The 14,837-nt window shown below is 42.8% G+C and overlaps 1 protein-coding gene across 1 annotated transcript in view; it reads left to right on the top strand.

The window, feature by feature from the left end:
* LOC147684691 (uncharacterized) overlaps positions 1 to 14,837 on the top strand; it is a 378,108-nt gene that overhangs the window by 313,915 nt on the left and 49,356 nt on the right. The window contains exon 91 of the mRNA XM_086939726.1: positions 9,483 to 9,676. Within this exon, the coding sequence (XP_086795852.1) occupies positions 9,483 to 9,676 (194 nt within the window). The remainder of the gene's footprint in view (positions 1 to 9,482; positions 9,677 to 14,837) is intronic.

The raw sequence follows: 14,837 nt of genomic DNA, 5'->3' as shown, positions 1-14,837 counted from the left end.
CCAAAGGGAGATGTTCCTCCCTCAAGGAGAGATTGAGAAGAGAACAGATGGGTGCAGAGAGTTGTGTAGAAAGTGAGGAGGAGATTTTGGCTGGGATGATGTCAAGAGGGGAGCCTGACTTCAAAGTGTATAGTAGAGCTTCCACATCCTCACTCGTAAAAAAAGGAAAGCTCACCAACGACTGCCTCTTTGTACAAATAAGAGGGTTGAAGGTCCAAGCGGCCTGCTGCAGGCTTCCCACTGAAATGATCTTGCCATAGATAAGTTCAATTTTCTGTGTGAAGTGCTGTGCTATTGCCTCACAAAGGGCTTGAGATGGAGCCTCCTCCAGATCACAAGCTTTAGGGTTTTTAAAGGATTTTAAAATCTGAAATAAAGCTTTGGGAGTATTCCCAGCCTGATTTCACTGTTGGGCAATAAAGGCTCTCCGTGCCGTTTTTATATTTTTATGGTACTGGGCGAGAGAGATCTTATAAGAAATAACCATACCAGTAATAGTTAAGTGTTAAAGACAATAACCAACTTACTATATGGAAATGTGATACTGTTGAAAATAAGTAGGAGGGTAGACAAGGGTGGCTCACCTTAATGGAACAGATGCCGAAGTATTGCCTGACCCACTGCTGTGTCATTGAGAACTAATGAACCCAAACTGTAGTGTCGGGTGAAAACGTGTCTATTCTTCCATGTTGCTGCCTGGAACATTTTCGGGAGTGACACTCCCTCACAAAAATCTGTAGATGTTGCCACTGACCTTGTGGAATGGGCTCGGACTCTTGCAGACAGAGGTCTGCCTGCCTTTTAATGACAAAATTGTATTGCACTTGCAATCCACCTGGAAATACTTTGTTTTGGGAGCAGAAAACCTTTTCTTGGTGCACTGTATGCCACAAACAGCTGAGAGGTCTAACAAAAAGATTTTGTCCTATCTAAATAAAAGTTTAAGCAACGTTTTACGTCCAATGAATGTAAAGTTCTCTCCGCTGATGTCGTAAGATTCAGGAAGAAAGTTTTAAGTACCAATGGATCGTTCAGGTGGAAATCAGATGGCACCTTGGGGATGAACTTCTGATTTGTTCAGAGTAGAACTTCATCTGACCTAAACTGAAAGAAAGGTTCCTTTATTACAAAAGCCTGTATTGCACTGGCCCGTCTGGCTGAGGTCAAAGCAAGTCGTAAAGCCAACTTCCATGATAGGAATTTGAATTCTGCAGTGGGAATCGGCTCAAAAGGAGCTTTCATTAATTGTGAGAGAACTGTGTTCCAGTTGCCAGGCTGGTGGTGGAGGTCTTACAGGTGGGAACACTCGAAAGAGTCCTTTGAGAACTCTTTAATTACTCTAGAAGTCCATAGAGGTGAAGATGATGTTCTGTAACGAGAAATGGCCGCTAAGTGAACTTTTATTGAACTGTGTGCCAAACCTGTTTTTGCGAGAGGCAGAAGGTAATGTAGGATTTGTTGTGGAGAGAAAGACAATGGATGTAAACTCTCCTGATGGCACCAGATGCAGAAACGCTTCCACTTGAGGTGGTACGTCTTGTTGGTACTGTCCGCCATTGCTTCAGCTAGGATATTACGGCATTCACTAGAAATGTTTAAGTGTCTGAGCTATTTGTCCTCAGGAGCAAAGCTGACAAATGCAGGCTCTTGAGGTCTGGATGTAGTATCTGCCCCTGGTTCATGGTCAGGAGACCAGGTAGGAGTGGAAGTCTGAAATGAGGGACCTGCGATAGGAGAAGCAGTTCCATGTACCAGTGTTGGCGTGGCCACGCCAGAGCGATTAGGATCAGTTTGCATGGTTCAATCTGCATCTTTCTCAGAACTCTTGGAAGAAGAGGAATGGGAGCGATAGCGTATGCAAAGATGCCGGACCATGCAATTGAAAAGGTATTCCCCCATGACCCCTGTTGGGGATGCCAACTTGCATAGTACCGGCATTTGCGGTTCTGGGGAGTTGTCAGCCTGCTTAGCGTGTCCGCGATCGCGTTCTGCCGTCCTGGAATATGCTCTGCTCAGAGGCAGATTCTATGATCTATAGCCCATTCCCACAACTTTTGGGATTCCTTGGAGAGATGGCAAGAATTTGTGCCACCTTGCTTGTTTATATAGTGCATCGTAGTGGTATTGTCCATTTGGACTAGCACTGCTGAATTTGGTCTACTGGGAAGAAAAGTCTGGAGGGCTAGATGCACAGCCTTCAGCTCCAGCAAATTTATGTGAGATTGAGTTTGAGCTTGATGACACTTTCCGCTTACTTGGAGCTCTTGAAGGTTCCCCATCCCTTTAAGGACGCATCTGTTGTGATCACCAATGGTGCGGCTTCTTGATGCAAGGACATTCCTACCAATAAATGGTCTGTGTGTAACCACCACTCTAGGGCCTTCACCATATGTGGAGTTACTCTGATGATGTTGTCGAAGTAGTCTACTGACTGTACCCACTATTTGTCGAGCTCTTCCTGAAATGGCCGCATCCTGAGATGACAAAACTGGATCAGGGGTATGCATGACGACATCATCCCTAAAAGGGATTTGAAAAGTCAGACCGAAAGAGATTTTCTTGTTTTGATGGAATTTGCCAGATCAAGAAATCGTCGCTGATGTTCCTGTGCAGGGTATGCTTTTAAGCAGACTGTGTCCAGTTACGCTCCTAGGAAGACAATCTTTTGTGACGGATTCTGATTGGATTTTTTCTGATTTATAGTCAGACCCAACCTTTTGAAGAGAGTTGTGCAGGCCTTTGTGGACGGTCCTGCTTCTCACTCGGACGGAGCCTTGATGAGCCAGTTGTCAAGATACGGAAAGACTTGATGCTTCCGCTGTCTGAGAAATGCTGCAATCGGAGCAAGACACTTCGTAAAAATTCTGGGTGCAGACTTGAGGCAAAATGGGAACACTCTGAAATGGTAGTGGCATCCGGTTACCACAAATCTCAGGTATTTCCTGTGTTTTGGGTGAATAGGTATATGGAAATAAGTGTCTTGGAGGTCTAATGTTGTCATGTAATTGTTTTGGTTCAGGAGCTTTAGTACCTCTCGCAACATTATCATTCTGAAAGATTGTTTTTTCAGATAAAGATTGAGATTTCGAAGGTCCAAAATCGGTCTCCACAGCATTAATTTATTTTTGATTAAGAAGAAAGAAACTGGAGTAAAAACCTGTGCCCCTGCTTGAGAAGGGCACTTTATCTATTGCCCCTTTGTTCAGCATGTTTTTTTATCATCTTTTATTTAAGAGCCCTGAGATGTTTGTGGTGGGAGTCTAGTCTAGTCTAGTCAGGATACTTGTATTGCGCAACATATCACATCCCAAGGGAGTCTCATGGCGTTTGTTGGGTGAATTCTAGAGTGTGTCTGAATTGAACTAGGTGCAGAATCCACTGGTCCGTAGTAATGGTTTGCTACTGGTGGAGGAAGTGGGAAATGTTGCCTCCCAGGCAGGTAGGAAGATTAGATTGAAAAAATTGGCTTGGTGAACTGAGAGTTGGAGCCGGAGCCAGAGGTATATCATTGGCAATGGTTAGTATCCTTGCCAGCTCGTGATGTCTATCCTCTATTTGCACTGACATAGGATGTCTGAGGCAGTTGTCGTTGTTGGTACTGAGGCCTGTATGACTGTGACGTAGAAGAATATGCCGGATAACGGTACTGCTGGTATCCTTCTCTATAGTAAGGTTAACCTCTACCCTTTGACCCCTGAAAGGGAGCTTTTCTGAACTGCAGCGTCCCTAACGACTTGGCAGTGTCTGTGTCTGCCTTGATGGTTTTAAGGGCTTCCTCTACATGGCTGCCAAAAAGATCCTCTCCATCATATGGAAGGTCCAATATTTTGTTTTGAACCTCAGGACGAAAAGAGGTGGCTTTAAGCCAGCCCTGACTTCGTAGAACTGCTGCTCCAGCTAGTTGTCTCAAACCTGTTACAGCAACATCCATTGCTGAATCTATTATTTCGTTTGATGTTCTCTCTCCTTCATGCAATATCTTGCCTCCTCTTTAACATCTTACAGCAGTTAATCAATATAAGAAGCAATGTCAGACTACATTTGGCGATCATAGGCCCCTAAGATCACCAAGGAGCCTGCTGCCTTTACTGTTAGAGCTGACAAAGACGAGAATCTTTTTCCAATAGAATCTAGACATCTTCCCTCTCTGTCCAGAGGAGCAAAAAGAGGTACCGTAGCATTTTTGGAGCCGCTTTGAGCGGCCTGCATCACTACTGAGTCCGGTTTTGGATGCCCTGTGAAGCACGCTGGGGCATCATCAGTGGTCTTATATTTCTTATCCAGACGTGTAAGCACCTCTGGCACAAAGGCTGTTTTCTTTATTATTCTAACACCTTCCTCCCAGATATAATCAATGATGGGAATAGCTCTAACTGACTTATGAAATGGTTCTTTAAAGTCATATAGTAAGGCATTGGTATGGCAAACCTTTTACCTGCATGCTCCAACAAATTGTGAAATCCTCCAATATCTTCAGGTGTGGATTCTACCAGAGGAATTACTGGTGAGGCTGGTAAAAACCTCTATAGTCATCCCATTCAGAAGCTGTATCATGGCGTTCCCCTTCCTAATCCGAAGTGGCTGTTTCCTGGAGGGGAACAGATTGTGGAGTAGTCTGCACTGCACTGAGAGCACCATAGGAACTTTAACTCTTGCTGGCGATGTCACCTGAGGAGGAGGAGGGGGTATGTTAGATGGGTCTGAAGGTGGGAGGCACTGTATATAATCCTGCAGCATAAACTGCTCATCTACTAGTAATGCAGATGGCATTGTGACCATTTCTTCATGGTACTGTTGATGTTGTTCAGGCTGGGTAAAATGTACTTGCCCTAGTATTGCTGGTCACCCTCATCATTGTCATCTGGCTGGCACTTGACGTGCAATTCTGAAGGGCTATACGCATCCTCCCCAAAGAGGCCTTCTTCTTCTTCTTCTTCTTCTTCTTCTTCTTCTTCAGAAACACCTCCTCTAAAACATGAGTGAGTAAAAGAGGAGTACTTTTACTGGGTGAGGTGTGCTCAGGCGTGCTTTCCGATTCCAGAATCTTTTTTGGTGTAGTCAGCTTTACAGAAATAGCTTTCGTCGACGGATGTGTCGACAACGGTGTTTTTCCTTCCACAGCTTTTAATGTACTTGTTGTAGGTCATGTCGTCAACGATGATTTCGTCGACGGAGGGGACTTCATCGACATCTTAGGAGTCGTCGATGGTAGAGATTTTGTCGACGCCGGTGACTTTATCTTCGTCGACGGCAAGTTGTCCATCGATGGTGGTGCACTCGACGACGGTGATGACCTCGTCGACTGCTGCTGCACCATCAACCTTTTTCCGTCAGTGGTAGTGATGTCGACGATGACCTCGTTGATGGTATTTTCTTCGACGGCGTAGTTGGCTGCTTCGTTGACGTTGTGTCAACCTCCTTCTGAGATACTAAGAAAATGGTCTATAAAACTGGACCTCATATCGACAATGTCAACATCATCATTAACGACAAGAGAACCATAGAACATGTCGCCAATGTTGATGTGCCAGAAATGCATCCTCTTGTCGTCGACAGAGCTAGAATAGTTTTCTTCACTGACTGATAACTCCCTGACGAAATGTCAGAAGTAGGTTTTTTAAAAGTCAGTTTAAGTTCCGCAGGAGGAGTTTTTGGTTCAGAAACAGTCTTTGTTGGTTGTTCTTTTTAATAAGAGCCTTTGCGCTCAGAGGAAGATTCAAAAGAGGATTTATTGGCGCATTTCTTAGCAGGCTCCTTATCACTGTGATGAATCTCTTGCCCTTTTTACAGAGGTTTTTGTAGAGGTAGACTGGTCACGCTCGGAGTCTGACACAGGGTCTGGAATAATTTTTCATTTTCTGAAGCCAGATGAGAAGACGTCAGTCCCTGTCTCTAAGGGTCTTATTTGAAAAAGTACGACAAATTTTGCATTCTGAAACCTTATGTGATGGATATAGCAAGCGAGTGCACAGAATGACAGCGCTCCTCAGCAGAGAATTACAAAACAGGCAGTAAGAACATACAAAGGGTTGTATTGCTGTGATCTATAGTAACAACTTTGAATCTAGCCTGGCCCATTGCCCTATCCCAGACTATGAAAGTGCTGTTTTTAAAATTTCTTTGGATAACAACTTCACCTTTTCAGGTGTTGTCATTCTTGGACTTTGCTGGACTTCACCTAGAACCGACACTGCACCAAGGAAGACTCCTGTTGCTCCTGGTCTCGCTGTTCTGCAAGTATTCTTCATCGTCTGTGTCTGTCCTTCTTTCAGGATATTCAACTGACTTGTGGACATCAAACACACCCAAAGTAATCTCCCTTGAAGTGAAGGAGTCACTCCCCTGCATCTGCAGGCACAACAACGAAGCTAACAGGTCTGCTGCTCCTGATATCCCACAGACTTCAAACACCAACCCAATGGGTCTCAACTTCTGACGTTGGACTACTCGTGCATTGCTCCTGGTCTTCCTCTGCGTCTCCTGGTCCTCACAGCTGCAGCGACAACGTCACCGTCATCACTCCTGCATTTTCTGAAATCAGAGGTCATCGCTCCTTCGTGTCTCCTAGTCACCTCTGAGTGGCATAGACTCTGTCCTATCTGCTTGCATGTTCTTCACTTCAAGAATCCACTTGTGGATTGCACCGGACTCTTGCACCTTCTTCACCAGTGACATCTTTACTGAATCCTCCATCGTGGTATACAGCGATTTCCAATGTTACTTTGTACCTATGCACCCGGCTTCGCTGGTGTAGGTATCCTGGTTCCTGGACTATCTATGAATGAAGTGACTCCTCAACCTCTGTCTTCGACTGGGTGTTTTCAGGGTCCACTGGGGATGGTCCTTCTTCTTCAATACTGCAACCGTGACTTTCCTGTTGACTTCTATTGAGTATGCGGCTGTGTTTCCCATCTGCACACAGCCTGCGGGGTACTTACCTTGGGTGGTTCCTTGTGTCCCCAGTCTTCTGAGTCTACTGGTCCAAGTCCCTACTTCGGTCGCACTTCACCTTCCACTTCTTTTAGTATATAGTTTGGTTTCCCCCGGGAGATCACTGTGTATTGTGCCTACTTACCTTTTGCAGTTGAAGTATTGTTGTGTATTTGTGTTGATATCTCTGGGTAAGAGATATACCAATGTGTTAGTGAATGTTGTGTAATAAATGGACATATTTTTTTATATATACACTGTGTTAACTTAAACTACATGGTTAGATCGGGTGAAACAAGCTGCTTAACATTCCTTCTGGATAAGCCTGAAGACTACTTTCCACACCTACCACTTAGAGAGTTTTCCAAGGTTGTCTAAGACCACTAAAATCACCATAAGGGTTGTCTGGATTAGTGCAAGGTGCTTCACTTATATAAGTGTGCACCATATACTAAGCCAACCTCCTACAGATATCACTAACTTCATAGAAGATCTTGCTGCTCTTCAATTACCCCAACTGGTGTCTGGTGCCCTGCACTCAGCTGGTCATCTAGGACTGATCACTTCTTGATTTTTATGGCCATTCGTCTTCCTTGTCCAACACAGACGCCCTTCTCTGATCGAGTTATGAAACGTCCCTTGCACAAGCTTGATCCTCAAAAAGTTAATGTTATGTTAAATTACTTTTGTACGGCGCACAGCTACCCAAAAAGGGTTTCCCGGCGCCAGCCAGATTGGGAGTAAGTATGGAATTTATTGATTAAAAAGCCCTGTAAGCCGGCAGATGCAACCCAACTATCCTCCAGGTCCAGCACTGGTAAGCTCCATTGATTGGAGAAGCCAAGCTCTTTATAAATACTATAACATAGCATAGGATAACATCTGTAGGTGGGCCACTTTTTTGTCTTGAAATTGGATCAGATTATGAAGATTTGTTACACCTTTTCGATGTTGGCAGAGTGGGGTGCATCCTATTTGTGCACAACTATATTATTTCTAGTTTGATCCCTGTAGAGAGTGTACTCCTTTAAGGTAGTCAAGTCAAGTCAGAGAATTTATATAGCGCACTACATACCCAGAGGGTCTCAAGGCGCTTAGGAAGGGGAGGAGGATTACTTGTCAAATATCCACGTTTTAAGTTGCTTTCTGAATGCTAGGTGGTTCTGGGTAAGGCGAAGGTGAGCGGGGAGTGAGTTCCATGTTTTAGCAGCCAGGTATGAGAAGGATCTGCCTCCCATGGTGGTCTTGTTGATGCGAGGTACAGTGGCGAGGGCTTGGTTGGAAGAACGTAGTTGGCGGGAGGGGGTGTAGAAGGACAGTCATGTTGCTCTGTTTCTATGTATTCTATATTCTAGAATTGTTATGATGCATATTTCAGTCCAGTGGCAGTTCCTGATGTGTTCAGTCGTGGGTCTTCTGTATGGAATAAACCTCACATCTTCACAACAGAATTTGGATTATTCATTTTATTTGATGCAAGGATTGCACTTCCTACAATCCTTTGGTATGGTATACAAAGAGGAGAAGCCATCCGTTGTACCATTAGATTGAAGGGCACACCACACTATTGTGTTTGCTTAAGAGCAGAAGAACATGCCCTTGTCTACGGTGATCCTGAGTCAGTTCAGATGAATGGCAACTTTCTAGATAGAGGGCATGCTAGTTTCTGTCCGGCAGATTTACTGAGCAGTAGCATCTGTGGTTCTGCACACCCTTCTTTTTCACCATAGACAGCAGGTAATATGAAGTGTGTTCTTTTGGCTCAGATACACTAAACCTGCAGGGAGTTACTCTTGGAGGTCGTTGGATTACACAATAAACACAGGTTTCCAGGAGTATGCTGGTTAAGGGAATCATTTTTAATTGTACTCGGTACTTCTCGATTTACCGGAGAGAAAGGACAGATTAAGTGGTATATACCGGTATACACCTGTTACAACGCATCTTTTACAACTACCTACTATTACAACGCAACTTTTACAATGCATACCATTACAACGCATTGCGCTGGGGGGCGCTCTAGGATAGGGAATAAGTATAATTTACTATCCAACACCTTCCCTAGTGTCCACGGGGACTGGAGTTGGAATAGTAAATTATACTTACCACTATCCAGCACCTCTAAACGCTATGCGTTGTAATGGTATGCGTTGTAATGGTTGCGTTGTAATAGTAGGTAGTTGTAATGGTATGCGTTGTAACATGGTACATCCTATATACCCAGCTACTGAAATAGAAGTTTCATTGCCCCTTCCCCTACCAGGACATACATCAGCCTCTGTCCCTTTGTTTTATGTGGGTAGACATTCAAAACAACCATGGTCGAAAATAAGATACTATATATCGTTTTCCCAAAAGGTTAAGAGTCATATCGGTTTGTATGGTGAAATATAATCAATAGAAGATTGTTTCTCAGGTTGATCCGTCATACTGAGGTAAGAAATGCTACTGGTGAGAAGGAAAACACTCATTTGTCAGTATCTGCTCAAATGCCCTGGTATCCTTGACTTATGTACTAATGTTTGGCTATGTATGATTGTCCATCACTAAAGGAACTTGCCCCAGCGCAATTCTGACTACAGATCTCGTGGTGACACAACAAGACATGATACCTGGCAACTACCCCACTGCTAGCGCCCTGGACGCCTGTCTGCCTCAAGAAGTACTGAAAACGAACCTGGAGCTATTCGGGAAGATGGAATTTAGTGACGATCGACTACTAACGCTGAAAACAAAACTGGATGCGGTATGTCTGGGATTCAAACACGACAAAGCTGTGAGGGGGGGGGGGGGGGGGGTAGACAATGTATGACTCCTAGAGATCTCTGTGTATTTCATGCATTTCTATTGAACACAGACGAACATTGGAGCTGACGTAGTAAGGCACACTTTTATAGAATAGTAAGCACTGTTTGTGTTGTGAAGCAATTTTAAAATGAATTTCTATCACCTAAAAAAAAAAAACAAATCTCGTGTTCAGTGACGCAAACTTTGATGCGAGGCTCCGGTATTTCCACTTAAGTTTTTATATGTAAGGGTTTTGTGCTTGGAAAAGTTATGTAATATGTAAGGGTTTACAGGATAACCCTTACAAGATATGTAAGGGTTTTGTGCTGGGAAAAGGCCAGAATGAGGGAGCTGTCTTTTCACAGTAACCTGAACATTAAAATACCGTCCACTTTGAACCATATGTAATCCCCAAACAGCAATGAGTGACCCTTTTTGGGGAGCAAGTCTGTCATTCATTCTGGGTATTTCTATTCCCAGGGCAATTCTAGAAACGTCCTTCCTTTCCTCCAACCTTTTTTCATTCCTTCCTTCTCTTAATCATTTCTGTCTTTTTTCATCTTTCATTTCTTCCTTTTTCAGTTCTTCCTTTTGTCTTTTTATCCACTCATCCTTCACTCCTTTTGCTTTTTTGTGTATTCATCCATCTGTCCATAAATCGAACCTCCATTCCTCCCTTCTTTCCATCCAGCTGTATGTCTTTTTCATGCACTCTTGTATTCCACCATCCATCCATATTTCTCTCCATCTCTACATGCTTCTGTCCTTCCTGCCTTTCCCACGCCCACCCAAATGTCCCTCCATCCTTCAATCCATCCATTCTTCTCTCCATCCATACATTCTCTTGTTCCATTTGTTCCCTCACCCCACAGCGCTATCATCTTGGAGTGGTATTCATACTCATCTGATAGGAGGCCAGCAGCCTCCAATCAAAGAGGAAGGTGCTAAAAACAAAAATGTAATTGTATGTTAAGCCGAACTGCCAGGTGATACCCAGCCCTGCTCACCCTGCTATGGTCCTCATTTTGTTTTACGTGCATTTGCTTATTCCAATAAAATTGAAAACTCCGAATCGAATTCAACGCATTGGTTTGCGATGCCTCTCTTTATTCACCCTTTATTAAAACTGTTCCCATGGGGATTCAAAACAAGGAATGAGCACGGGTGCTGCACTCGTTTAATCACTGTTTTAGTGTTTGTACGATACGTGTGCTGCGCTAGATTAGTGCCTGCTCACTGTACAATGATAAAGTTTATGGCCTGGTACCCAAGGTCACCCGTACTCTAGCACGCACTATTAATAGTGCGAGCTAGAGTCCTGGTGACCTTGGGTACCAGGCCATAAACTGTTTCAAACTGTTTCAAAACAAGGAACCACAATAAGAAATACAACTCAAATGGACAGGGGACAAGATAAAGAATTAACAATAATTTGGAGCATTTGTTTCAGTTCCCAGTCATTTAATAAGGAAGAGGCAACATTTTTCTTTAAATTCGGATACTTCCTCAGGTAGTTTTGATGATCTTTTAAATACACTCAACTATTCATTTCTGTAAGTTTTCAAGCTGTATCACGTGCAAAAGGCTTTTTTAAATCCTGTTCAGAGTTTCTTGTGTATATTTGTACACTAAACAAAGCTGTTTATAATATAACGGTTGAAGTATTCAATTCAATGTTAAGTTTTGATGTACCTTAAGATAAGTGTTTGCTTTTCCTTCAGTATATTTTTTTCTTTAAAAAAATGCTTTACAAACAAGCATTGGAAACCCCTATAGCTTAGCACTTTCTCATCATGAAGGTAAAAAGTATTGACTTTTTCCAGTGATTGTTTCAGATGTTTGGAATGTATTCGCAGTGTGCACAATTGAGGATAATCCACAGTTAGTTCTCTCAACAGGATGCTTGGAAATAAACCAATGTATTTATTTATTTATAAAGTTATATATAGCGCAAACAAGATCCCATAGGATATCAAAGCGCTTTACATTAGGAAGGAAAGGAAGGACAATAATGCAAACACACCAACAGCTAGGGATAAAAACAAGCATGATCTCAGATTACACGACAAATGCCACATAGAGGTTATATTGAACAATTGTACAAGGGTAGCGAAGGAGGGGCATATATGTCATAAAGATGCGTAGTAGTAAATGATGGTACCATGGAAGTAGGAACAAAGTCATCGGGCAGGTAAGCCTAGACAACTTACGGAAAATGAGTGGAGAAATTACTACCAACTAATTAGACTCAGAAGATAGAATAATGTGAATCATGTGACCACAGTCGCTCTCAACGAGCAGGGACACAGGTACAGGTCCATTGTCTAAGTGTAGTAGTTAAACTCACAGATAACCACAATTGATGCATAGAATGCAATCATCACAAGTTGTAAACAGTGACCAGGAATTTGCATCCTTCTGTTTCCAACTTGTGCTGTCTGAAGTTCACACATCAACTCAGAGAATTTCCGAGTTATATGTGTGACTTTAGACACCACAAACGCACAAAAAAGGCGAGCTGCTCTGCACTGAGCTAACACAGCTTTTGATGATATTGCTCACAGGTTATTCATCCTATGTATCTTCATTGAAGTCATAAATGTTAGAATAATTCCCCGGAGTGGTTCCCAGCTCCCTGATAGAGGTGGGGACCCTGGAACACTAGTATCCAAGATATGAAATTGTGTGAGGCTAAAGTGTTCAGTTTGATGAAATGCAGCAAATCTCCTAAAAAAACATATCCACGTGAAGTTTGCTGATTATGTAGGCTATATGTTATAGAATAAGTAAAAAAAAGTATTTCTCAACATTACATTGCAACGCCTACAAAAAGAGCTTGCTGCATAGTGTCTAAATTGAGAGGAAAATAGTAATATCATAGGTTTGCATTAAAATCTGGACCTTTATGTTCCATTATGCCTTGTACTGGCAGTTGCCTAGCAGAGTCAGGTCTTTTTTTAGCAAGTACATGAAGGTGAAACTAGAATATACTCCCAAACCTTTATGCTGTATGACAAAGATGAAAGCCGGGAAGGAGGGCTGATCTTTTATTTCTTGAAACAAGAGGCCTACGATGTACATCCACGACTACAAGTAAGTAAACATTTCCTCTGCACTGTAGGATCTTTATTTATATTTATCTGTAGTAATAAACGTTAGAATAGAGTAGCAAGCTTAAAAAATCTGCTCCTTAGAGGCTCTTGGCCATAAAACATAAAAAAGAGTCTTCAGTAGTCTTCATAAATGGAGTGTATTCTAAATGGAGCATTGTGGGATCTTCCTGATACTATATGCAGCTCATGTATCAGATTAAATAAAGGAGTGTCTTGCAAAAGTCTGGACCACCATCGAAGTGGCTCCTTTACACGTGTTCGAAACATGGATATTTGTCAGCCACACCATTGAAGCCAACTTACAAGAGGAAACGCAAGAGACAATCCAATGAAATATGGATTGTTTAGAAGATGCTAGTCTTATGCTTATGGACCATAGCTGACAGATTCCAAAACATCTTTGGATTTGTTCGAGTAAAAGTGTAACTCTCTCCTGGCATGAAATGATTGTGAAGAACTTCAAGTGTGGCATTTTGATTTGTTAAGAAAGCTGATAAAGTTGTGGTCTGGTTAATATGGAAAAAACTATACTACTTTTAGTAGGAATAGTAACTAAGTCCTGATGACTACCCTGTAAAATGGTGTAGAGCTCTACAGCTGAAATGGCTCAAATCTCTCTAACTGTAGGAGCTGAAGCGATAGTCACTAGTTACATGACAGATGAAGCCTTGTGAATAGGTTTGAAAGGAGGAGCCCATAAGTAACTTGTGATAGCACCAAACTGAGTTCCCAAATATGAGAAGTAATGTTTGTAAGAAGAAGGACTTTCTTTAGGCCTTCCAGAAAGTCTTTAAATCACTCGAACCATCAGAAATGCATGGCTGACAAGGACATTTTCTGGGGGATGTGATAGCTGCAAGATGGACTTTGATAAAGAAAAACTGTAACTTGGCTTGAGCCAACTGTAACAAATTGGGTAAAACGGATTCCTCTTGGCGAATGAGGAGATCATAATCTACATGTTGACCCCACAAACTAAAATCCTTCCTGTCCGAAGGATTAAAAAGCTATTGTGTAAAGTATTTTTTCAGTTCTTAAAATGCCTTTTTCACGATTGAGGTAAATTCAAGTGACCATATTGTCTGGTCCATGCTGCCAAGTTCAAGGATGTTAAGTTAGGGTAGAACAACTGACCCTGCAATCTGGTCAGGAGTTTGGTATGCATGACAATGTCCAGTAGGCCCTTACGGACATCTCAAGGAGATCCGGGAACCACCACTGCATGGGCCACTCAGGCAAACTACTTCTTAGGAGTTCAAGAACTTCAAAATTACCACAGGAATCAATTAAATCAATGTTAAGGTGGTAAATTGTTGAACTAAGCAGGAAAGTCCATCAACGTATTGTTTCGTCTTCCCTGGATTTAGGCTGGGAGGGGCGGGGGTGTTAGGCCTGGTCCTCTCTGCAGGACCACCCCCAAACCTTTTGATTTTACCCTCCACTTTTTGCTTAGTTACTCTCTGCTGGCTTTAGGGCTCTGCACTTTTCCACTACTAACCAGTGCTAAAGTGCTCAATCCTTAAAACTCCGATCCCTCTTTGCCTGTCACTAGTTATATTCGGACTGAGCAACAACATAGTGGGGGCAGAAAGAATATTTCTGTTCTATGCTATCCTTTTAGCAAGACGGCAAATATGTAAAAACTGGGTCAATACCAACCCTCCGACTCATGCAGAGTGGCTGACATCGCTTTATGAAATATCTAAAGTGGACATGGCAAGATCTGGCAGTTCCAGAAGCCTCGCCTTCTGGAATTTTCTACTTAAGTGGAGATGAAAAACCACCTGGGCATCCGGGTTTTTTTTTTCCCCGGGTCCGATGATTAGGCCCTGTACTCCAGGTCCAGAGGGAGGCCCCCGTGCCACGACGAAACTGGGCCGACAGCTTGAAATAAGCCTTGACGGAGTAAGATCTTCCGGAAGATACCTCCAGCCAATTTGATACGTTTGCCCTGGGAAAGAATGAGACCACTTTGGTCTCCAGACTTTCAGGGACATTATTGGTGGT

Source organism: Lissotriton vulgaris, chromosome 10, assembly GCF_964263255.1.
Source record: "Lissotriton vulgaris chromosome 10, aLisVul1.2, whole genome shotgun sequence".
Taxonomy (NCBI): Eukaryota; Metazoa; Chordata; class Amphibia; order Caudata; family Salamandridae; genus Lissotriton; species Lissotriton vulgaris.
This window is presented reverse-complemented; position numbering and strand designations above follow the sequence as displayed.